At 38.5% G+C, this 26029-nt stretch overlaps 3 protein-coding genes across 5 annotated transcripts; 2 read left to right on the top strand and 1 right to left on the bottom strand.

The window, feature by feature from the left end:
• The first annotated feature begins 975 nt into the window (after positions 1-975).
• On the top strand, positions 976-22024 carry Eip63F-1 (Ecdysone-induced protein 63F 1). 2 transcript variants are annotated; one of them, XM_064683340.1, is made up of 6 exons: positions 976-1190; positions 2177-2382; positions 8971-9114; positions 17097-17250; positions 17309-17457; positions 19027-22024. In XM_064683340.1, the coding sequence occupies exons 2-6, from the start codon at positions 2340-2342 to the stop codon at positions 19047-19049; spliced, it is 513 nt and encodes a 170-aa protein (XP_064539410.1). In that variant the 5' UTR covers positions 976-1190; positions 2177-2339; the 3' UTR covers positions 19050-22024. The 2 variants fall into 2 exon arrangements, with proteins under 2 accessions (XP_064539410.1, XP_064539411.1); XM_064683341.1 differs by having other exon boundaries at positions 2177-2373.
• mge (translocase of outer mitochondrial membrane 22 homolog mge) lies at positions 21868-23383 on the top strand. Of its 2 annotated transcripts, none has more exons than XM_064683343.1 (3): positions 21868-22033; positions 22604-22645; positions 22749-23383. In XM_064683343.1, the coding sequence occupies exons 1-3, from the start codon at positions 22013-22015 to the stop codon at positions 23055-23057; spliced, it is 372 nt and encodes a 123-aa protein (XP_064539413.1). In that variant the 5' UTR covers positions 21868-22012; the 3' UTR covers positions 23058-23383. The 2 variants fall into 2 exon arrangements, with proteins under 2 accessions (XP_064539413.1, XP_064539412.1); XM_064683342.1 differs by lacking the exon at positions 21868-22033 and adding an exon at positions 22191-22484.
• On the bottom strand, positions 23344-25745 carry ida (anaphase promoting complex subunit 5 ida). Its single transcript, XM_064683339.1, has 2 exons — positions 25589-25745; positions 23344-25519 (listed from the first exon to the last, which is right to left on the bottom strand). Exons 1-2 carry the CDS (start codon positions 25706-25708, stop codon positions 23399-23401), a joined length of 2241 nt encoding a protein of 746 aa, XP_064539409.1. The 5' UTR covers positions 25709-25745; the 3' UTR covers positions 23344-23398.
• Positions 25746-26029: the final 284 nt, after the last annotated feature.

Here is a 26029-nt window from a genome sequence, read left to right on the forward strand (position 1 = left end):
TGCCATTTGCACTCTCTTCTTCTTTCAATATACACTCCAAAAAAGATTTCGACTTTTGCCTGCCGCCTTTGCACCCTCTGCCACCGAGCGCTGCCGCCGACAACAGCAAAGCGTTTACCGACATTTTGTTTTGTTCCGCACATTCGCCACATGGCCGCCAGAGCAAGGGAGAGAGCACAAACTGAGAGTTCTGGCTTTCCCCTGAATCGCGCATAAGATAGAGCGTGATAGAGCGAGATAAATAATTTCGCTTGCATAGTGTACTCTTTGCTCCAGTGCCGAGGGTTTTTTGTTGTTATGTTTCGCGGTTGCGGCCGACAAGGTCATTGGAAGGCGTCTCCTGGCTTGCGGTTGCCTATGAGTCTTAGCCAAATACAGGGTGTGCTGTGCGTCGATAAGAAATAAAATTAAATATGTTGATATAATTACCATGAAGCAGGTCATACTCCACTTAAAATATATTAGAATTTGGTCTGTAGTTATCACTATTCCTTTTTTTATGTGTGGGTTAAGTATTTTTTTTCATTAAACTATTAAGACAAATGGCATTTAAAAAGTTCATAAAAATTTATACAGGCAGTAAAAAAAAAACTTATTAAGATTCAAGTCCTTCACAGCCAATGCACAAAAAAATAAAACAATAAGTATTTATCACGTGAACGCGCTGTTACAAATACAAATGACAGATAAACAAATCCGCAGGGCCAGAGAGGGGAACATAACAAAAAAATAAAGAGAAAGAGAGCGAGAGCGAGAGATTAATATTTTAAAGAAGAACGTTATAAAAACAAAAACAAAACAAGCCGATGATGAGCTGCATTTGGTGTTGTTGCCTCGGCAATGAATGAATGAAAATGACACGAAGTACCGTTGCTTGACGACCCGAAGCTGCTGCTGCCAATAGCGCCGCGATTCGGTTGGCATTCGCTTCGCCCTGCTTCGCTTCGGTTCGGGTTTAGTTCAGTTGCGAAGTGGCGACGCGCTTGTGAACAGCACATGCTAGTGAGTCCGGGCGGAGTCGCAGTACGTGCCCTCAGCTAACAACAACTAACTATCCGTGCGCTATCTTTCAATCGGTTTAACGGTATCAGTGACACCAATCTGATTCACAGTTGGCGTGCCGTGAAATTGCGTGTCCCCTGCAAAAGTGTGTTCCGCGCCAGAGCAAAGCCAGTTATCTGTTCTTTTCGGTATTATCAAAATTCCCAAAAATTGCATATTAGCACATGTGCATGTTAACTGGCGTTGACTGTCAGTTAATTTGAATTTTGGATTTGTATTGGCGCGCCGTTTTGAATATTTTGTGTCCTTGTAAAACGCGACAGCTCGCATGTCGGACTGCATGCAGCCTGCACCCAGGGCATCCGGCAGCTGAGCCAGTTATGTCACCCGCTTTGAGTCCACCCCCCCCCTTCCCCTCCCCCCACTGTCAGTTGGGTTTAAAATTTCCATTCACTCTTGTCTCACGAAGCGAAAATTATGAGTTGTGGGAACATATAACATCCATGGGTTCAGTTACTATCCGGGTTTTATAACGAGATGAGGACAACATGTAACATGCAAAGTCTTACATGTCTTGCATGCACAATATATATGTCAATAACAGACGCGGACAAAGGGCACTTTTCAAGTGATTCGCAGCGAATAGTTAGAAAAACTTTGGTATCAATTTAAGTAAATACAATAATTAATGAAATAACATAATTAAGGCATTTAAACAAATAAGGGCCTATAAATGAATAGACTCAAGTGGAAACTTTATCAATATGATGAGTTGATTAGCAAAAGCACAGGCAGGCAATTGTATTCTTTGCACTCACAATACATGGCCTCAGGCACCCACACATCCACACACACACACACACACACACAGATAGACAGAAAGTTGAGGCTGAATCAGACAGTGACCCGACCCAGTTCACCCGTCGCCCTCCCCCACCAATGGCTGGCACTTTGACCTCAATTAGATTTGACTCGCGTGTAATTATTTGCAATCAGTTTGCGTGAGGTGGCACGCAAACGATTGAAGCCATGAAAAGCCGTGAAAGCTCAACAGAAATCCATACATAATTGATTTAATCAAAATATGGGCTAGTATGACTTGCTTGCGCTCTGGCCGAAACAACAATAATCATAATATTTTCTCTCTGTTATTCTTTTTTTCGCAAAAAAACAGAACGCGTAAATAAGGCGAACATTACTCATACGCCTCGTTGTGCAAAGTCGATCGCAGAATTATTCTGTAGCTAAAAAAAAGAATTGTATACGTAACGGAAAAGAGTGCGAGCTATAAATATTATATCTGAAATAATCTGAAAGAAATTCTAAAATCTGAACAAATGGATCACAAAGCAATCGCAAGTCAAGTGCGAGGTGAGCTAAGTATGGACGATAATTGATTTTCCTATTTCTTAGTGTGTATGAATTAAATTCAAAATTCATTCAAAATTATGTATAAAATATGACTAAAAATTATATCAAAATTCGGAAATATTGAATCTATATACACATACATTGATTGTAAGCTAAAGTAAATAAATACGTAGCACAAGTTTTTGATTTTCTAATTACTAAATAAAATAAATTCATTCAAAATATGAATAAGAATTATATCAAAATTGGGAAATATTCAATCTTTGTGCACATACATTGATTGTAAGCTAAAGTAAATAAATACGTAGCACAAGTTTTAGATTTTCTAATTTCTAAATAAAATAAATTCATTCAAAATATGAATAAGAATTATATCAAAAATCGGAAATATTCAATCTATGTGCACATACATTGATTGTAAGCTAAATAATAAATTTGTAGTTGCACCTTAACAAGTACAATTTTTTGATTTTTTATTTCTAAATAAAATAAATTAATTCAAAATTATGTTAAGTCAAAAAAAGTATGAAATATGAATAAGAATTATATCAAAATTGGGAAATATTCAATCTATGTGCACATACATTGATTGTAAGCTAAATGATAAATAAATATGAATAACTATGTAGTAGCACCTGAACGAGTATATCTTATCGATTATATGTGACTGCAAAAACGATAAAGTATGAGTAAAAACAAAAAGCAAAATAATTTGGCTTGTTTAACAATGGAAATAACACATGAAATAACATTTCCGTTAATATGAATACTTTTTTAACAAACTGATAATTGACTCGGCAGTTTTTTGTAAACATTGCTCCGCAGCTGTAGTTCAGGTTTCAGCTGAAATAATTTAATTATAAATCAAATTGAGCAGAGAAATAACAATACTGTCAAATTATACTAATTAAATAGGTTAAAGGCAGCAGAATGAAAGAGTAGATGAATCAAGCCAAGCCAACCAACAATAAAAATAAATTTAAAGGCATTTTCCAATCTAATCAACACGCGCATTTTGTTTATTTATTGCCGACCACAGGCGGCTTTATTGGAATTACCAAAACACATTTCTTATCGATGTGGCAAAGTTATTATCACGTTTACATTTATTTCAATTGCGTTTGTTAATTTCAGTCATCTAACGAATGTTTTCATTATTATTTTTATTATTTAATTTGCATTCGCTCAAACGCAATTTGTATAGAAAAAAAAATCACGTGAGGCTGTTTATTGGCTGTTTATAAAATTTCTATAATAAACTTATAAAGTCCTTCGAGAGTAAAACTCATGTCTCCATTTTTATTTGACAAGAGACACGCATGAGCTGAAGATGTGACAGATGTGACAAGCTCGCATCCGCTTCCGTTTCAATTCCAATTGTTGTCAAGCTGTGCACTCTTGAACTTGACAGATTTCGAGTGTTGGAAAATACATGACAATTACGCTTTATTGGTGTATGACAAGTGTTGTATAGAAAATCTCAATGGCAACAACTTGAAATTCAGCTAAAGTTCAACTGGATTTGGACTTTTCACATCTGCCTTTGTATTTGGGAATGTGTGGGAAAAACATTAGGAGATGTGTTGGAAAACACATGACAATTACGCTTTATTGGTGTGTGATAAGTGTTGTATAGAAATTTTCATGAAACTTGAAATTCAACTAAAGTTCAAAGAAATTTGGATTATTTAGGCTGTTTTTCTTTTCATTTCCCTTTGTATTTGGGAATGTGTGGGAAAAACTTTAGGAGATGTGTTGGAAAACACATGACAATTACGCTTTATTGGTGTATGACAAGTGTTGTATAGAAAATCTCAATGGCAACAACTTGAAATTCAGCTAAAGTTCAACTGGATTTGGACTTTTCACATTTGCCTTTGTGTTTGGGAATGTGTGGGAAAAACTTTAAGAGATGTGTTGGAAAACACATGACAATTTCGCTTTATTGGTGTGTGATAAGTGTTGTACAGAAATTTTCATAAAACTTGAAATTCAACTAAAGTTCAAGGAAATTTGGATTCTTTAGGCTGTTTTCTTTTCATTTCCCTTTGTATTTGGGAATGTGTGGGAAAAACTTTAGGAGATGCCAACTTATCAGCCTTGTTTACGTCTGTGTGTGCACATGAAACTATTTACAAGTTTACCAACTCAATTACATTGGCAATCTGCAGACTAGCCCAATACGAGCCCAGAGCAATGCCTGAATGCCGTCATGCAATTATCAAACAGCCACAGACAACAAAGGCTACTCGGGGAGCTAACAAAAGCAAACAACAAATGTTGTATGGGAAAAACTTTTACTTGTACTCTTTAAATGAAAGGAAATTGAGTCAAATTTCATGGCCCATTGTATGCAAGAGGGTTGCTGGGGCCTTTACCCGCCTGGTAAAGCTGTCAAGTGGTCGTTGCAATTAGTCCGTGCGACATTTACAGATTGCATATTTTCTGCCCGGCTGCACGCATCGTGTTTGGTCACCGGAAGTCGGAAGCGGCGGGAACTTTACTTTGTCTTTGTCCTGATTTAATTTTGCAATTAAAAACTTTTCATAATTACAAACGTCAACACTTTGCATGGTTGATTAACGTTGGCTTGTTGTCAGGCCAACAAAACACTTGGCACTCGAGTCGCAACTACCAGCCACGCGCCGAGGCCGGGCAGTTGGCCAAAAGGACGACAAATAACTAGAGCAGAATATCAGGTACGGGGGTGTTCCGTATGCCCCTTTACCGGGTTGACAGTTGATGGCTCAAAAGTTGGCGTTGCCTCTAATTAGCAAACATTTACGCTGCTTCCCAATTTATTTCGTGTCCATCACGCGGATAACTTACCCATTAAACGATGCACGTACACTCGCTCGATGATTTTCTTCCCATCTAGTAATAGGAGAGAGGCAGAGACTTATAAAAACACATCACTGAAAGAAAAAATAGGAAGAGAACGTATTAAAGTTGATTGAATAGAAAACTCTCTAATAAAATAAGAAAGAAAGAGAGAGTGGGAATTGCACAGATTAAATTATAGCTAGTGTATGATAAGGCGTATAAGATTGCAACACAACTTGTTAATTAACTAATTCTTGAAGCCTTAATTTGATTTCTTGAGAATCGCATAGTAGAGCAATGTATAAAAATACGTTTTACTTTAATTTGCGAAGCAGCGGAATGTAAAACTTGTTTGGGCTTAATATAAGATAACATACATGCATGCATACATACATACATACATACATGCATATATACATACATTCATACCTACATACATACATACATACATACAGACAAACATACATACATACATACATACATACATGCATACATACATACATATATACATGCATACATACATACATACATGCACACATACATACATACATACATTCATACATACATACATACACACATACATACATATATACATACATACATACATATATACATACATACATACATACATACATACATACATACATACATACATACATACATACATACATACATACATACATACATACATACATACATACAAGCATACATACATACATACATACATACATACATACATACATACATACATACATACATACATACATAAATACATACATACATACATACATACATACATACATACATACATACATACATTCATACATACATGCATACATACAACAACAAATCACACCAAACCAAAAAAAAAAACACTACACTACTAGCTAAGCATGAAAAACTGCAGAGCCTACTTGAATTCTTGAGAATCGAGGAGAAGAGCACTTGCTAGAAATTCGTTTTATTTAAATTTGGAGCACACCGACAAATAAGCGTGGTCTTCGTTTGGTATCAGAAAACAAAACAGCATGCACACATATGTACATAAATGCATACATACATGCATGCATACACTAACACACACACGCCCACGCACACACAAACGCATATATAAAACTTATATACCTATATGTACAAAATACTTGTATCCTATATAGACATAGGCCAAAAGTTCGTGTTCAAATTTATATCCAAAGATCTATACGAAAAATCGCTTTCATACATACACACACATATGTAAATATACACAAATAAACTTTTAGCAAATTGCAAACAGAAATTGTTATTATAGTAAAATACTTAGAATCATAAAAATCTACAAGCCTTACTAGAATTCTTGAGAATCGCATAGTAGAGCAATGTTAAACAATACAGTCTACTTGTTAAACTTGTAGTTTAACTTGTCTGAGCTTGGTATAAAATAACATACATGCATACACATATACATCCAAAAAAAACATACACATTTAAATACATACATATACGAATAAACAAACATATGTACATACAAGCAAATGTAAATACACCACAAATTAACTTTAGCAGACTGCCAACAGAACTTGTTTACAAAATACTAAGAAAAAAAGCATAAAAAGCTGCAAACCCTACTTTAATTCTTGAGAATCGCATAGTAGAGCGATGTTCAAACAATACGGTTTAATTTAATTTTCAGTATATAAACATGGACTGAGTTTTGTGTAAGATAACTTACACGCATGCAAACATGTATAAATACACATATACACTAATATATACATTTAAATTTAAAGACAAACATGGATAAAGAAATACATACGTACATACATACACACATGCATGCATGCATACATGCGTACATACGTGCATGCATACATGTGTGCATACATGCGTGCATACATGCGTGCATACATGCATGCATACATGCATGCATACATGCATGCATACATGCATGCATACATGTGTGCATACAGACATGCAACATGCGAAGAAATGCAAATATGTTGCGGGTATTACCCGGGCTTGCCAAGACGGAATATTACGCTTTTAATTATACTTTACGTCTACTAACTATTTCCAAGATTTATCTACATTTAAAAATGAGTTTATGTAAAATTTGCGATTGGAATTTTTTAAATCCTGCATGCGTACCAGCGTGCACTTACATGACACATGTTGACTGCAGTTTCTTAGCATTTGCGGTTTGAGCTTCGCGTTAATTGCCAATCTGTCAGTCAGTCAATCAGTCAAGAAAAATTTTGCTTGTGCGCTTTTCCATGAATTTTCCCTACAACTCAAAGGAAAACTGAAATGTATGTCAAAGGCGACCGCAATATGTTATTATGTCATCCTGAGGTCCAATAGAGGCGAAATATTGGTGTCAATGTGTCAATATGCCAGGTGTTAACACGTACGCAATTACAAGCCATACAAACACCTACACAAGCCATTTCCGAGTGTTAGTTAGCGTGTGTGTGTGTGTGTGTGTGTTGGGTTTTAACAGAGCTGCAAACGGAAATACTCCACACACACACACACACACACACACACAAAGGCTCACATCATTTAATGTGCATAAAAGATTTTGTATAATTTAACTGCAAAACTTTTCTGCAATTGGAAAACTATAAACTTATGGCCAAAACGTGGTAGAAAATCAAGTCAAAGGCAAGTTTGATCGATTTGGCATTGAAGGCATTTTAAAGGTCGCAACGCCAGAACTTAGACTAAGGTCTTGTCTTCGAATGTAAGGTTATCGTCCCAAGGACACACACAGCCTTAATTGTTGTGCCAGGCACACACACACACACACACACACACATGGCTTAAGGATAAGCGGGATAAGAGCAAAGTCCAAGCTGAATCGTAAGCAATTTCCGCTCAAGTTTAAAGCAGCCAGCCGCAGAAACCTAATCGCATTGATGCCACACACACACACATATATATATATATAATCACACACATGTATATATTTATTTTCATATAACAGTCATAACAATTTCTAAAGATTTTCCTCGCTCTCGATTTTGCCGCTTTTACGCTGTGGAAATTTACATTGAAAATCACGCAGTTTCTGCTGAAGCGTCCTTGGATTTTATGACTGTTTTTTTTTGGGGTTTTATTTTTGCTTGATGCCCTTTCTGAGGGTATGGTAAATATGTCACGAAATGTGTGACATTTCTGACTCTTTAAAATATATCCGTCTATCTTTTTCTAAACAAGCCAATCTAAAGCCGGTTGGATCGGATTACTATATCATATAGCTGCCCTAGGAATAATCGGCCAAAAATTCAGTTTTTGTATAAAAAATTTTGCATTTATAAATATATTTTAACTAGGCATTTTATATTTTTAATACTCTTTGCATATGTGCAACATTTTATAAAAAACTTTTTACTATATTAAATATTATTATATATAAAAATAGATATTTCCTAGAGAAAATTATACTTTTTTTTTAGATATTTAAATATATCTGTCAGCAATAAAGACATCTGCAAAACTAAATTAAATCGAACTTCTATTTTATATGGCTCCTATAGAAACAGTCTGTCGTTTAAAGGGTATTTGATGTTCGGCGTGCCACCTTGTTTATTTTTATGCATATTTTTGGGCTTTATTTCTATATTTTCTATGCGAATCTGCTCCAAATGGGCAAAGAACTCTTTGTTGTCTAAGCTGGAATGTATAAATTACACTAAGCAATCAAAATTTATTTATTTTCCTAGCAGTAAGAAAAGCCTTGGCCGTATCAAGTTTTGTTTATTAACTTCAATTTCTTTTTTTATTTCTTTGCAGACCTACGCACAGCATTCGATCTGTTGGATAGAAACCGGGATGGACGCGTTACCGCAAATGAGTTGCAGTTCATGCTCAAGAATCTGGGCATAAATGTGCGCGATGAAATTATTCATGATCTCATACGTGAGGCGAGCCATTCAGGTAAGTGCCACTTGCACCTGCACTCGGTGCCACAAGAGCGACATTTTAGCTAACACAAATGTGGCCGCAAAGCCAAGCAACAGTTTGCTGTCAACAGCCCCCCCTTTAAGAGAGATTGTGTGAGTGTGTGAGTGTTTGTGTGTGTGTGTGTGTGTGTGAGTGTGTGTGAGTGTGGGGAGAGGTATATTTGAACAGTTGAACAGGTGGGCATGCTTTGCCTTTTCTGAAGATAATCTAATAACAAATCAAATATTGCGTATACGCCGAGTAGGCTTCTATTTTTTGTGCGTAATTCGAATTAAAGCTACAAGAATTTATCGTAGTCCCATATAATATTCCCTTTTTAAATTCTCTCTCATCCCTTCGCTTCAAACATTTTATCAATTGTCTTTGTCTCTGCTAAAGACAATCTAATATCAAATCAAATATTGCGTATACGCCGAGTAGGCTTTAATTTTTTGTCTATGATTCGTATTAAAGCTACAAAAATTTATTTGCAGGTCTATAATATACCCTCTTTTAAATTCTTTTATCACTTCGCTTTAAACATATTATCTAAATATAATCAATTGTCTTTTCTAAAGACAATCTAATATCACATCAAATATTGCGTATACGCCGAGTAGGCTTCTATTTTTTGTGCGTAATTCGAATTGGAGCTATAAGAATTTATTTGTAGTTCTATAATATTCGCTTTTTTAAATTCTCTCATCACTTGGCTAGACAAATTTAATGAATTGCCTTTGTCTCTTGTAGAGCTAAAATAATATCAAATCAAATATTGCGTATACGCCGAGTAGGCTTTTATTTTTTGTCTACGATTCGAATTGGAGCTATAAGAATTTATTTGTAGTCCCATAATATTCCCTTTTTTTAATCATTTAATTATTTTTTAAATTTTCTATATTTAATTATTAAATAAATGATTTAATCAATTGTAGCATTGGCCATAATAACATTGCGTATACGCCGTGTAGACCCTCCATTTTCTTCGTTTGCATTGCAGATATGATTCGAATGCGAGACTTAAAAATGAGTTCTTTAACATTTGTCTCTTTTTTTCCGTCAGTTGCACAACCCGCTCAATCAGAGCTTTTGATACCGGGCTCTATTGGGACTTTAAATCGATTGCGGACTTTAAAGCCGTATGCGCGGCCAATGCGAATCCGCACTAAGCCAATTTGCAAAGTTTTTTCATTTTTCATTTACTCGTTAGCTAATGCAATCTGCGTTATAAAAAAAAAATAAAATAAAAATGCCTCATTTTATTAGCTTTAAGCCATGGCAATGGTCAGGTCCAACAGACTGGAAGGCTCCTGCTGTTGTCCTGTCCATTTTCCACTGGCATTTGCCTTGTGACCGCACATTGTTGATTTAATTTGTGTGATATTTTTGTTTTTTTATTATTGCTTTTATGCTGTTAGACAAATTAAATGATGTCAGCCAAGCGGAAAATGCAATTTGCAATTTCATATCGAATTTAATGCCTATTTATAGTTATAATTTCTGATTATTGCACAAGCGAAAATTAATTATTTCCACAAAATTTATTAATTAACGTCAACATAGTTCACCAAATGCATAAAAAGCTTATCACAAATGGATTGGGGAGCTGCTTTGGCTCGGACAAAAGCCGCAAATTGAAATCACAGTCACGCACAGTTCGCATTTGATATTGCACCTAACAGCACTCACACACACACACACACACACACACATAGACAGGCGGGCATGTGCAACGCGAAGAGGCAACTGTTGCTGACAGCACTCGAGACTTGTTTTGATGCCTGCCACTGACAGAGACGCCGCAGGGTTCGCTTTGCACATGCAGAAACACATTTCTATGAAAGCACTTTTAATGTTGGACAACAAAAAACCTCAGACAATGACACGTGATTCGAGTTCGTAGAAACATGAAAAAAAGGCAACAAATCAAATAAAATAAATCAAAAATAAAGTTGCCTGTTCCTGTTGCAATTAGAAGCCAGCCACAAGTCAACTTGGATAACAAAGCTTAATTAATGCTTATTGCATGGAAGGATTATATTTACTTGATATTAATATTTGTTATCCACCTTTATAAAACGCAACCGAAGACTTTGTAGTTGCTTTAACGAGGTAGAAAAGTTAAATATAGTTTTGTCTTACTTAAAATGGTTAAAAGGGTATATTAGTTTTGTGCAGATGTATGCAACAAGCAGAAAAAGACTTCTTTGACCTCATTAAGTACTTATCCAAGTCGATCTAGCAACGATCTAAAAGATTATAAAAACTACAGACTTGAAACGTATAATAACCCGATTCCACTATGCTCAAAATATGTAACATTCACAACATTTCACATTCTGCGATTCCATTGTCATTAACATGTGAACGACAAAAGTACTGCTACTTTAAATAAAGAGCTGCTCGCTTGATTTGATTTATAACCCGATTCCACTATGATCAAAATATGTTACATTCACAATATTTCACATTCTGCGATTCCATTAGCAAGTATCACAGTTCTCGGTAACATGTGAACGATAAAAGTACCGCTTCTTTAAATGAAGAGTTTTCAGTTTAATTTGATTTATAGCCCGATTCCACTATGCTCAAAACATGTTACATTCACAACATTTCACATTCTGCGATTCCATTGGCAAGTGTCACAGCTGTCGGTAACATGTGAATCGCAAAAGTACCCCTTCTTTAAATAAACAGCTGATCATTCTGATAAAAAAAATGTAAGAAATGTTGACAGTGGAATTAGGCTATAAATGTAGCTCCTCCTATTGCCTACACAGATCAAGTTTGCTTCAAATCATGAGTAACTCGTCGCGTTTCTATAAAATCGATAAAAATCGATATCGTCATTCAGTTATTTCTTGATATTTAGAGCTTATATGAGCTAGATACGAGAGAGAAACTTGCCATATTTCCTCTCATAGGGCATACACATATCCAGAATATATATTACATTCCCTTCAAAATGTTAGAAGCTCATTTTTGATGGTATTTTGTATGAACAAACATGTTTAAGCCACTTTAAGCCCAGGAATTTTTATAAATATAAAAATTTCCTCAACAAATATTGGAGAAGAAGGAAGTTTTTTTATTTTCGTAGCTTAAGCTCGACGCTGGGTACAGGATATCTCGAAGCCAGGCACTCCCCTTCCAGCGAACTCTTACTTGTGTTTCCAGGTTTTTACTTGCTGTTTTTTTCTATTTTCCATCAAACTTGCCACAAAAGCGTTGAATGCCACGTAAAGCGCACACTTTATGGCTTCATTTACATTCGTTGGGTTTCATTATTGGCCCTGATTTAGATGTTAGTGGAAAAACCCTATAGAAGTGGCCCCAGTTCTACCAACTCCCCCCCCCCCCCCTCCCCATTAATATTTACTAGGTTATTTATGTGCGTCTTTATTGGGAACGGAGCTGTTGGACCTGAAGACCTCGGGGTCAATTGTCGCATAAAACTGGGCCACTTGCACTCACATTATGTGTACTTTTCGACAGGCAACGAAATGGGCTTTTTTATTTTCATCCCAAAGACAATTAATTAACGCTAAAAATGGCGGAAAAGTTGCCCGTCGCGAGTCTCTCTAGACTAAAAGTCTACTTTAAATGCATTAAACATATTTAAATGCTTTCTGCTGTGCATATTGGCTTTTGCTTGCTGACCTGCACACACACACACACACACACACACTAACACACACACGCGAAGCTGTTCAATCTGTTGGCCAGGCCATTAAATTGCGGTTGCGTGTTGGCGACTTGTTAAGTGCCAAAAGCCAAACAGGCAGCATTTAGCTTAATGTGGTCACTGTGCGTGTGAGTGTGTGTATGTGTGTGTGTGTGGGTGTGTGTGTATGTGTGTCTGAGAGTGTGTGTAAGTGTGTGTGAAAGTAGCTTAGCTTATCCATACTCTTCAATTTTGTTTATTCCTTAAATATATGCGCAACTGCTGCGAAACATTTTCAACCTTTGAACTCTTTCTAGCCACAACCTGGTCCACTTCCCCAGCGCTAAGCTGTCGTTACAAATGTTCTAGCTTCCCCCTATGCCATACACATTATTATTATTATTATTATTATTATTTCTTGTTATTCCCTTTGCCCACCCAATAGAAAATATTTGAATTCGGTCTGATTCTTATGAAAAGTTCAGGGCTTCAATTAGGGTATTTCGTGTTAAATGAGGGAAAGAGTTATGATAACAAACGTTGTCCCAAAATGGATATTTATCGATATTAAGGTAAACTTAATCTAGCTCTTAAAGTATCGAAGATTGACGCGTTTAGGCAGATGGGCAAAAGTAAGAACAAGGCTAGATCAATTCTTTCGTGTGGAAAGAGGAAAGGAGGAAAACCTTGTCTAAAATCGATATTTATCGATATTATGCTAAAACTATTCTAACTGTTAAAGTTGCCGAGATCGACGCACCTTTACAGACGAAAACGGCTAGATCAAGTCAACTCTTCGTCCTGATCAAGAATATTAATGCTTTATAAAGCCCTTCTCTCCTTTTAAACCCAATTCGAATGGGTTCAGGCTATAATCAACGAATGGAAGGTTCAAAGCGCAGAGATTTAAAAGTGCCTTGGTTGAGTAAATTTACAGGAATTAAACTGAATTAAATTAAAGAAATTCAAATAGAATTTCGAAATCCCGAATGCAGCTCAGAAAAAGCACCTATTTTTTATATGAAATTAATGTGTTGTGTGCTGCCTTGCGATCTAATTTATGTACATATATACACACACACACACATGCACAACGTACCTGCTTTATTGGGCTATAAACTCGTAATCCTCAGCGCATATGTTTATAAGGACGAAGACAGTGCTCAATGTTTATTGCATGTTTTCCCAGGCAAAATGCACTGAAATTGCGCAAACACACGTGTGGAGTAGAGAGGGGGGGGGGGGGGGTGGGTGAGATGGGGGGGGAAGAGGGGAGAGAGAGCAGGAGAGAGGGGAAGAGAGTGGGAGAGGCGAAGACAGCTGCAGCGAACGGGCAGCAATCAAGCTTTTGCACCTACACACTCACACACACTCACACACACTCACACACTCTCACACACACCTGCACACACACAGAGAGAACAGTTTGTCGGCAGACTTCCGTTTCCGCTGCACGTCGCTGTTGAGGTCAGGTCAGCAGCAGCAGGTGCATTTGCCAATAATTGATTGCATTTTGGCATGAAGCTGTTGCCATTTGCCATTTCCCACTGCTACTGCTGACTGCTGCTGCTGCTGCTGACTGCTGCAGTTGGTTTGACAGCCGCAGCAGCCATTTGTTATGCCCAACAATAGAATATTGTTTGCCTTTTTAGTTTTGCAGCTAGCTGTGCTTATAAGCACTTAATTTGCAACGTGCTTGGCATTCATCGATCTGTTTCCTGTTTCGTTTTTGTCAGCTGCAATTTGTAATTTGATAAGCAGCTAAAGTGATTACAATGCCACTTCACTTTGCAAATTTAATTACTCGCCTGATGTCATTATCAGAGCGAAGTGCAGCGCAGGACAAAGATCCTTTGTGGGCAGCCTCTATTAAAGGCAAGTCCACACATGCCTCCATTGCAACTGAGCCGGCGATTAAAGTTAGAGGAGAGTTAAGCTGCAAGAGAAATGTTGAAAACATTCAAAGCTCCACTCCCAAATCACAGCGTATGCAGCTCAAAATGCTCGACTATTAGATATCCTGTATTTAGCGCATCATGGCCAAATCCAACTAAATCTGAAGCCTGCAGTTAAAGTTAGAGCAGAGTTAAGATCCTTGACAAATGTCCAAAATCATTCCTAGCTCAACTTTCAAATCACTGCGAATTCAGCTCAAAGTGCTCGACTATTAGATATCCTGTATCCACCTCCTCATGGCCACATTCAACTAAATTATGGGGGCTACTTTAAGACATGAATAAATCAACTCAGCTCGTCGTGCTGACGGAGCTGCGTCCCTCTGCCCATTAAATACATTTGCTGAGACTGGAAAATCCAAGCAGGCAACAATTTTGGGCAGAAAATAAACACAATGATTGCACGTCCCACTCGGGCTGGCATTGGTCAAATGTCCTCGGTCCACGATAATGACAAGCGACGCAAGCGGCGCAATTTTCAGTGTCCTTGGCCATGTCTTGGCAAACATTTCGTATTGTATTTAAAAATGAAATGACAACATTCCGGAAAATCCACGGCTCGGGCTCAGTCAGACAAATGAAAATGGCTTAATGCCCAAAGCAGTCCGCCGGATGATGATGATGGGCGATGATGATGATGATGATGATTCCGAGTGTCCTGCGAGGAAATGTAGACGTCACATAATACTCTATTTAACAATAGGAGATTGTTAGTGCATTCTTTATATGCGAATAATCCAAAATAAGTTTGTCTCATCCATAAATCAGGCCAAAAACATCGTTAACTTTTGGTAATACACTCTCAAGGTTCCTGGCTCGAAGAGATTAGCAAAGGATAACCTTGTTTTTCGCTGTATTATGGTCGCAATTACCAAACATTTTTACAGCTCCAATGTCGCCAGAATGTCTGTCCTTATATCCTGGCTGGGGCCGGAGCCTTGGCATTGAGTGTGCTTTTGCGTTTGATTTCCCAACAACAAAAAAAAAAGAAACGAAAATAAAAACTTGGCAACTTTACAATTTATGTAAATTACCTGATTTCAAGTTTTGGGTAGACTTGAATGAAAAATAAAAATGGAATCTAACAAAAGGCAAGGTTTGTTGAGAAAGTTGTTAATACCTAGCCAACAATTGTTATATTTTAATTTTATTATGTAGAAACTAGATTTCTTTTTTAAATACTATTATACCAATTTCTTCTCAATCTTGTTGTCAAAACGTGAATACGCAATTCATATTTGAAGTTAAAAGAGAAAAATGTTCATTAACAGGCGATACCCTTCCTTTTTTGGATGCCTTTGCTATGCAAAACATTTGTTACGGACAAATTTATAAATGATTTTGTAATCTTTATGTTCTTATTTTCAAGTTTCGGCGACACCTCGTCTTCTCTTCTTCCTTTCTTATACTATAATTGCTTTACAACACTAGATGTTGTGACTGTTAACTTTTAAAAGTTTTCAAATTTCAATCTTCTTTCTATTTAAATGTTGATCATACGAAATTAAAAAAAAAAGAAAAACAATTAAAAGCAAGGGATGTGAGGTTGTTATTATCAAAGTTTTGATTATGTACATTTTTAATACTGAAGTATATTTTATCTTATCTTTAATCGGAATTTATAGCACTTACCTAGAGTACAGCGTATCTGCCTGTCGGTTACTGCCAACCAAAAAATTATTTGGCATGCGCTTAAGGTCAAGGCTGCGGAAGTTCTTGTTGCCGGAAGTCGGCAAACAGCAAAGCGCTAACGGTTTTTACTTTGCGCTTATCTCTGCGCTTAATTAAAGTCTCAGCGAAAGAACGGAAGATATGGTATTAACAGGGTTGCCAGACAACCGAAAAAAATCGCAATGCTTGGCAGCTACCTGCGGCGCACAAAAGCAGGCAACGCTCGAGCTATGCAACTGTGTGCGTGCGTATGTGTATGTGTGTGTGTGTGTGTGTGCAATGGAAAATAACAATGGCCATTTTGCTCGATGTTGTCCTCGACGCTGGCGCTTGAAGCGTGCAAAAATTGTTCAACTAGCAAGCAAGAGCAAAAGAATGCTTTCAATTACATTCCCTCCCTCTCCCTCTAACACCCGCCCGCTCTCTCTCTGTCTTACGCTCTGTCTGTGTTGAAACATTTGTTGTTGCACTTGTATTTGGCTTTTACCGCTAAGTCTGAGTCAATCTGCGCATTTCAATTCAACTAGCAAGCAACAGCAAGAGAATTAAATTCCCTCCCGCTCCCTCTAGCACCCTCTCCCTCTCTCTCTCTCTCTCTCTCTCTCTCTCTATCTGTCTCTGCCTGTGTTGTATTTAGCGAAGCTTTTACCGCTAAGTCTGACTCAATCTGCGCATTTCAATTACAGGCAACGGTTTAATCAACGAGACCGAGTTTCTGCAGTGGGTGGGCAGAATCCAGGCGCTGCGGGATGATCAACAGCACGACGAGAATTCCAGCAGTGCCAGCAAGCCGGTGGACGAGGCCGACGACATCACCGAGGACTTGATAGCCGCATTTAGGTAAGCTACCCAAAGCAGCCAATCCTCCTTATCTGGAATTAATCAAACTTATCCGCAGGGTATTCGATCGCGATGGCAACGGGTTTATAACGCGAGATGAGCTGCAAACCGCTATGGAAATGATTGGGGAGCCGTTGAACGAGGCGCAGTTGGAGCAGCTGCTCGCAATTGCCGACTTGGATCAAGATGGGCGCATTAATTACGAGGGTAAGTAACACACACACACACACACACACGTGCTGCACCCACAAAGGACACAACTGACGCAGGCAAGCTTAGAGTTGTTGTTTTTTTTTGGTGCGAAGGACTCATAAAAAATGAAACCGCAAAATGCGTTTACTTTCACTTTCACTTTTACCGTTATTGTCTGTGCGTTAATCAAGCCGCAGCATAAAATGCGCACACACACACTCACACACACTTACACACACTTGGGCATATAGCCTTGTGCCAATATTTGCGAGAGCCTCACTCATAAATCAGCTAGACAAATAGAAAGGCGAACACAACAACTGGAAGTTAAAGTTGAATAAACCCAGAGGCAATACAAGTCGCCCCTCTTCCCCCCTCCCCCCTCCCCCCTTCCCCACACTCAAGGCCCACCTGGCACTTTTTTATCGACACATTATTTGTTTAGCTGCACGGTTTTTTTAATATCAATTCCCATGAAATTCTGTCTATCCTAGACAAAACACAATAAGATTTAAGCTTGAGTTGAAGCCGGTTCCAGGATCGTTTTAATTTTGCAATTTTAGACAGAATCGATCGACGCACACAACTCGACAACTTTTATTTAACAAACTCGCCCACGATCTCCTTTGCTTTGTATCGATACCATATATCGATACAAAAAGTACTTAGCACTAATTCTTCAATTACTATCGATTATATGTAACTATCGCCAAAAGTTATTAATATTTAACAGAGGTACTTTTTTAACTTAATGTTATTTATATTCTAATACTAAACCCGATACAATATGTACTACTACGCAATTATTTCACTTTTCGAGGGTATTTTCGTGTATCATTGAACTATTGCCATGCTGGCAGAATGAGGCGAAACAAACAGTTGGCTAAGGACACGTTCTATGTGTCCCCTGCGTAGCATTAAATTGATTTACGAAACACAAACACAAATGTCCCATTCAGGCTCAAGTATGCCTCGGCTATATCTACACATATTAAGCTGCATGTGTGTGTATGTGTGTGTGTTTGTGTGTTTGTATGTACTTGGACTTGGGTTCATCATTAGGTCGCATTACTAGTTGATACTTTGGGCTTGTTTCTCTCCTCCGTATAACAACTTATTTGCTGGCAGCTGCAATTTATTTATTTTACCTTATTTAGCTTACATCGGCATGTGCGGCCAGTAGAAGCAGCATTTGTTGTTTCCTTTATACCCTTTATTTGTTAAAAAAGGGTTTGCTCGATTTTATTATCCCAAGTTCTTTTCTTATACTTTGAAATAAAGGGTACCTCCAATTCGATCCCTTTTTTCCGTTTAAGTTGTTTGTTTTCTTTTGCTGACATTGCACATTGTTCCGGGCGTTGAGTGGGAAATTCGCAGCGCAACACGTTAAATTGGGTTCTCAGAATGTCCCATTGGGAATTGCCTTTCATCAATTTTATTGGAGGCGTAGACCATTTCCTCTCCATCAATTCCCTTTACACTTGCCGATGGGTGTAGGTAGGGAATTTCTCTAAGTAAACTGACTTTAATTTCTGCCAAAAAATCTTTATGCTTTACTCAACAACTTTTTTACTTTCATTGCAGAGTTTACGAGACTTTTGCTGTAAGCGAACAACACGACCGCAATTACAGATGGATGGCAAGAGTTCAACTAATTAAACCCAATTTTGAAGCGATTGCTAACATACTCAGACAGAATTCATAAATGTTTTACAAAAAAAACATAAATCTAATTATTTATACTAAGAACCTGAGGGAAATTGTAAGAAGCACCAGCACACACACACACACACACACACACATAAAAATCGAACTTTGATTTGATCCTCATCAAGTTCCCAGGGATTTTCCCTTTGAATATTCACTTGGACACGCCCACACACACAAACACACACACACACACATAAAAATCGAACTTTGATTTGATCCTCATCAAGTTCCCAGGACTTGGACACGCCCACACACACACACACACACACGCACACACACACATAAAAATCGAACTTTGATTTGATCCTCATCAAGTTCCCAGGGATTTTCCCTTTGAATATTCACTTGGACACACACACACACGCACACACACACACACGGCCACACCCTAGTTTCTAAATCATTTGTAAAAACGCCAATTTTTAATATTCATTTTTTGTACGACCTTAGTTAATAGTAAGACACTTTGTATGCTTTTGATGCAGAATACAAATTTAATTTATTAATAACATTAACACACACACACACACATACATACATACATACATATATATGCAAATTCGGATAAGTCTGAGAGCGTGAGTGATATTGTGTTTAGGGTGCTGCATCGACAAAACAGAGCATGAATAAAATTTAACTATTGCATATATATACATATATATTTAAATAAAGAGTTCATCTGTTTGTGTCTTAAATAAGTTGAAATGCTTTTTGTGTACACAAAGAAATCAATGAAAAAATTTACAATTTAAATAAGAAATATTTAAAAAAAAAAAAACAAAAACTTTATCAATTTCAATTTGGATGTTATTAAAAAAAAACCCAATGAACATTATATTATATTAAATGTCTAGATACGTAATTGTTTAGCTATTTCAATTTATGCAAAACCTGCAAAACATTAATAAAAAACTATTAAAGCTCTTAATTATAAAGCAAACAATTATCAAAATGCAATTCAATTGCAAATAAATGGAAAATCTCCAAAAAAAAAGAAAATCTGTTATGGAATTTTCCAAATATATATTTAATAAAAAAAAAAATCGTTTTTTTTTTTGACAAAATCAAAAACAACAATTATTTTACAGTGTATTCCTATTCGTATTCATCTCAAATAGCTTCCATATGTTTGCTTCCTTCAAATATTGTGTATTTGAGTTTATTTTTGTTAGATAAGAATATTGCAAAATTCAAGCCGTCCCGGTACATAATATACAAATACTTGAAATTGATCAAAAAACGAAATTATATATATATATTGATTTTGCCATGGGTTTCAAATTATGTTTGCAGAGTTAGCTCAAAAAGAAATATATATAATGAAGTGCTCTTTGATAATGTCAGTAAAACAATTAGAAATAATATATATATTTAGATCAATATACAAGCAGGTGTTTTCAAAAATAACAAAAAGATCAAAAGAAAAAAGTGGTACAAATAGTCAAAAGTGAAATATAACATTCAAGGAAGGCAACACAAAAACATTTTTGTATGGTATTTACAGCTATCGGATGAGAGATATAATTAAACTATTCTCCAAATCGGATCTAAATACGTGAATATATATTCAAATTCAGTTTGTTTCAATAAATACCCAATGTATATGAATATCTATTCAATAAATACCCAATTTTTCACTAAATACCAAATATATATGAATATATATTCGAATACAGTTTGTTTCAATAACTTCCCTATGTTTCCATAAATACCCAATTTTTCACTAAATACCCAATGTATATGAATATGTATTCAAATACAGTTTGTTTCAATAAATTCCCTATATTTCAATAAATACCCAATTTTTCAATAAATACCTAATGTATATGAATATCTATTCAATAAATACCCAATTTTTCACTAAATACCCAATATATATGAATATATATTCGAATACAGTTTGTTTCAATAACTTCCCTATGTTTCAATAAATACCCAATTTTTCAATAAATACCCAATGTATATGAATATGTATTCATATACAGTTTGTTTCAATAAATTCCCCATGTTTCAATAAATACCAAATTTTTCACTAAATACCCAATGTATATGAATATCTATTCAATAAATACCCAATTTTTAACTAAATACCCAATATATATGAATATATATTCGAATACAGTTTGTTTCAATAACTTCCCTATGTTTCAATAAATACCCAATTTTTCACTAAATACCCAATATATATGAATATATATTCAAATACAGTTTGTTTCAATAAATTCTCCATGTTTCAATAAATACCAAATTTTTCACTAAATACCTAATGTATATGAATATGTATTCAAATACAGTTGGTTTCAATAAATACCCAATGTACTTAGCTTACGTAGATTTTGATGACATCTAATTGTGCTTAAAATATTAAACTCCAATAACTATAACTATACTGAATACTTACTATATACATATGTTGTTTTTGTTACACGAAATACCATTAAAAAACTATTTAATATAACTTAATGGGTGGCATACAAACAAACAAGATGAAGACATTATCAAGTATATGCATTACAATTTTAGGTATTTTCGTTTAAGGATTTTGACGATTTCGTCATTTTTAAATGTAAAGATGTAATAAAATGAATAAAATATATAACAATATACCAACGCTCAACCGAATATGTTTTGTTTATATGACTTTTGAAATGTCTACAGAAGGCTTTGCATTTTTATTTCGGCTCTCTACTCCGACACTTCAGTATAACATTCACAAGTACTAAAGAAACATTCAGTAAGATAAATATTGTCGCTCAATTGTCGACGTTTCTAAATTTTACTCTGTGCATATCGTGTATATTTTATAAAAACAAAAAAAAAATAATCATAATAGTTGTGACAGTGTAATTGCTTTGAAATCATGAGCGATCTAGACGACAAGGTAAATATAAAAAAAACGATTTCTGCGAATTTTCTGTGTTCAGGCAAAAGTTGGTTTTCAAAAAAGACCAAACTATTTATCGATAAGTCTTGTTGCAACAAAATGCACCGATAACCAGTTTAACCAGTTCGCGATATATGAACCAGTTCGCACGTGAATTTACCCTCGCGGAGCGCATACGAAATCAATTTTTTACAAGGAAAACGACAGTGCAAACTGATAACTGTTATTTAACGTTATTGTGTTGTATTAAAAAGGGTTGCACTTACCCAGAGAATATTTAGCGAGTGTTTAAAATAAAGCCGCAAAAGTGGATACCGATACCGATACCGTGAAAGTCGAGGATTTGATGGACTCTGATCCTGACATTGAGTTCATTGAAAAGGATAGCGGGATGTCTTCGTTAGGTGGCAGCAAAGACGAGACGCCAGAGCGCCGCACAGTCGCAATTGTAAGAAGAAGACAGCGCCGCTGAGCTTATCTTGCTCACGTAATTGGAGAACTAGTCCATACAAATTTGCACATGTACTTATTGATTATTACAATGCATTTCTCTATTTTTTCTTTCAGCCAAACGATGATCCGCAGGCGGATGCTGAAAATTACGATGATGTAAGTGCGTGCGATGTTATGTTTGTAAACATCGCCGAGCCGCCGCAGCATATACATAGCCTTCATTTTAACCTCAAATTTCGATGTTTTTATTGTTGTTTAGGAACCGGATGAATCGTTCGGCGAACGGATGTTGGGACTCTCGGAAATGTTCCCGGAATCGGTGCGGAATGTGGCCAGCGCCGTAACGAGCACCGCGGTGAAGAGTTTCCGCAGTCTGTATCAGTTCTCGTGCAATGCATCGTGGATATTCTTTACCAGCTCCGTCATACTGTTTGCGCCCGTCATCTTTGAGACGGAGCGCGCCCAAATGGAGGAGCTGCACAAGTCACAGCAGAAGCAAGTGCTGCTTGGTCCTGGCAGTGCCATGGCCGCAACTGGACCATCGCCCAGTTTACCATTGATTCGTTAATTTACATTTGAAATATACATATGCGCATACGTTAGTTCGGATTTGCCAGCGGGACGTCGAATCAGTCCAAGTGCAAGTCCAAGTCCCTGCCAGTGAATTACACACACACACACACACAAACATGCCACACAGCAATAGATATTCCAACAAGAACAACAAAAGAGCCACAGCCACGCCTCAAGCATTTACCATCGCGATGCAGCATAATCTTTGGACACATCTCGGAGCAGTTGGCAGAGTATTTTGTAGTTGGCCTCCTAAACACATCAAATTCTAACAATTACTGTTTAAAGAAATTAATAAAAAATACGTTTATTAAGAGTTAACAGCTGGAGATTTGTCTACGGCCCGCCCAGGTACTCGCGCGGAATGGGATGCTCCATGAAATAGCGCCGGAATTCGCCGGCATATTTGTTGCGCAGGCCGCGCTCTCCATATTCGTTGAAGCGCTGCGCCAGAAAGACGTAGACATCGAGCACCTTGGCGTGGGCCGACAGCTGCTTAAAGGATTGCGCCGCACGTTCGAGTATGTCGAGGGATTTGAGGAGTTGCGGCTTGCGCGCATCCGCATCTTTGATGGAGAGCAGGCAGCGCACAAAGACGAAGTCGGTCTTGGCCCGTTCGTATAGGCCGCCATTGATGTGAATGTCGTCCATGCTGCGTTTGATGGCCTGGTAGGCCTTCTGCGGCATGAACAGCATCAGCAGGACCTGCGCCAGCAGCATGTCCACCATGGCCAGCTCGTAGTCCATCTGTGAGTCCGACATATCCTCGGCGACGCGTAGCAGCAGCGTCACCGCCTCGCTGGAGAAATTGCCTTCGGCCAGGCTGCAATAGGCGAGCAGCACCTGGACGCGCATCCTCAGCAGAAAGGGTAGCTCCGACTTGGCGGCCAACTTGTCCAGCAGCCGGCGTGCATTATAGAACTCACGTTTGGCCACATAGATGGCGGCACGCTGCTGCATTGCAGCCGCCGCATCGAGCAGATGCAGCTGATCGCAGGCCTTGAAAGCGTCGTGCCAGCGACAGCGATAAATTCCCGACTGTATGATCACATGACACTGGCTGATCATCCAGGACTCCGCGCTGGGCATGCGCGGCAGTTGCTCGCGCGCCCGATGCAGCAGGACCCGGGCGAGACGCAGCTCGCCCTGCAGATGCAGCCACATGGCATAGCTGGCCAGAGCGCTGCCCAATCCCGCCGATCCGCCGCTATTGAAGCGCTGCCGCACCGACAACAACAGCTGGGCATACAAAGCGGACAGCTCGTGCCGGCCATAGGCGCACCAGACGGCGCTGCGCAGCGCCAGCGCTTCGGAGGCATGATTGGACAGATTGTTGCGATTGGTCAGCTGGTCGCTGTGCTGCAGCAGATCGAACAGACGCAACGGCTGATAGCCGGCGACGGTGCCCAGCTTGACGGCAAAGTGCAGGGCCAGCGTATAGTTCTGCAGCATATTTCCGTCCGCATCGCTGATGTCGGCCACGCTGCGCTGCACATACGAGAGCGGGAGTTCGTCGCGGAGCAGGCAGTGCCAGGTGTTGGCCAGATTGAGGCTGCGCTTGTCGCCATGCTCCTGGGCGAGCATAATGCTTTCCCTGAGCGCGGCCAAGGCCTCGTCGCGATGCCCAAAGGCGGCGTGCAGCACGGCCAAATTAATGCAAAAGTACTGATAGCCCTTCTCCTGGCTCATCAGACGCACCGGGGATCGATCCAGAGCCCGATGCAGCGCCGCTAACGCATTGTAATAGTCGCGGACGCGCAACTGATTCATGTAGCCGAGGAAATAGGCGGTCGTATTTAGTGGCAGATCCTGTATGATTTCCTGCACCTTGCGCTGCAGCTCCTTGGGCGACAGGGCGCTGCTCTCGTCGTTGTCCAGCAGCTCCGACTGTTTGTTAATAAAGAATTTCGCCTGCTTGGGCGCCCACTTGCTGAGCGAATTGCTCTCCATGCTCTCGCTCTGCTCCGGCTTTACGGCATCTACTGCCGCCGGCGGCGGCGTGTCCGCTCGGTGCAGCACTCCGCCGGCGATCAGCTTGCGTGGCCCAGCTGCGAGGGCGCGAATGCCGCGTTCATAGTACGCGCAAGTGTTTCGGTACATGCACATCATTTCGGCGAAGGTGAAGCGCTCCAGGACGACGGCAATGCGTCGCACATAGACGCCCACCATGCTGAATTGGCTGACGCCGTAGTCCTCGTTGAGCAGCGTGTCTATGTTCTGCATTTCCGCAAAATCGAACAACGCCTCAAGGCTGGCCGTGCCACAGAACTCGGACATGGCTTTCTCGAACGATTCCAGCATCAGATTATCGAGTTTGTAGGGACGCGTGGTCAGCATATTGTGCAGCTCATTGTACGTCATGTCTGCTTCCTGGACCAGCTTGAACATTAGCATGCAAAACATGCGACGCCGTTGCGGACGCATCGTTATCCCCGTGTCCATGGAGCTCTTTTTTTCCTACGAGTTTTAATTTATTTTTTTTGTTGCTACTTATACTAGCTTGGAGCTGTGGTCGTATGCACTTACCTTCACATACTGTTTTAGCAGTATCAGGACAGCGACTTTGTGTGGTGTTGGTGTCTCTATGCGCGGAGGCACCAGCTTGGAGCTGGGATCCAATGTATCCAGCTCCTCAAATAAATTCATTGCTTTTTTTGCCGGCACACAATATACACAGCCGCAGCCAACTTCACGTGTTGAGGCAAAACTCGGAGCTGCCAACTTGTTTTTAGTAACATATGGCAACTTTTTGTAGCAACATATGGCAACTATTATTGGCGGGCATTCGAAAACATTGAATAAATAAAAACATTTGGAAACATTGCATATACAAAAACTTTGAAATCGGGTGCAACTGACTACGTTATTCTCTGTTCACAGTGTAAATGCTCCTAAAAAGGCCAGCGTTATGCGTGGCCGCTATTATTTTTGTCTTAATCCTCACAGGATGTCATCAAAAGTCTTACG

Source organism: Drosophila montana, unplaced genomic scaffold (assembly GCF_035044405.1).
Source record: "Drosophila montana isolate Dmon_TW-CO22-7 unplaced genomic scaffold, ASM3504440v1 contig_2592_1, whole genome shotgun sequence".
Classification (NCBI taxonomy): Eukaryota; Metazoa; Arthropoda; class Insecta; order Diptera; family Drosophilidae; genus Drosophila; species Drosophila montana.

Excerpts from the sequence above, each read along its gene's own strand:
- mge (XM_064683342.1), top strand. The coding sequence starts at position 22,383 with ATGGACTCTGATCCTGACATTGAGTTCATTGAAAAGGATAGCGGGATG. Across the intron at positions 22,485-22,603 it reads AGCGCCGCACAGTCGCAATT|CCAAACGATGATCCGCAGGC; the intron begins GTAAGAAGAAGA and ends TTTTTCTTTCAG. Across the intron at positions 22,646-22,748 it reads ATGCTGAAAATTACGATGAT|GAACCGGATGAATCGTTCGG; the intron begins GTAAGTGCGTGC and ends ATTGTTGTTTAG.
- ida (XM_064683339.1), bottom strand. The coding sequence starts at position 25,708 with ATGAATTTATTTGAGGAGCTGGATACATTGGATCCCAGCTCCAAGCTG. Across the intron at positions 25,520-25,588 it reads TGCTAAAACAGTATGTGAAG|GAAAAAAAGAGCTCCATGGA; the intron begins GTAAGTGCATAC and ends TAAAACTCGTAG.
- Eip63F-1 (XM_064683340.1), top strand. The coding sequence starts at position 2,340 with ATGGATCACAAAGCAATCGCAAGTCAAGTGCGAGGTGAGCTAA. Across the intron at positions 2,383-8,970 it reads TCAAGTGCGAGGTGAGCTAA|ACCTACGCACAGCATTCGAT; the intron begins GTATGGACGATA and ends ATTTCTTTGCAG. Across the intron at positions 17,251-17,308 it reads GACTTGATAGCCGCATTTAG|GGTATTCGATCGCGATGGCA; the intron begins GTAAGCTACCCA and ends ACTTATCCGCAG.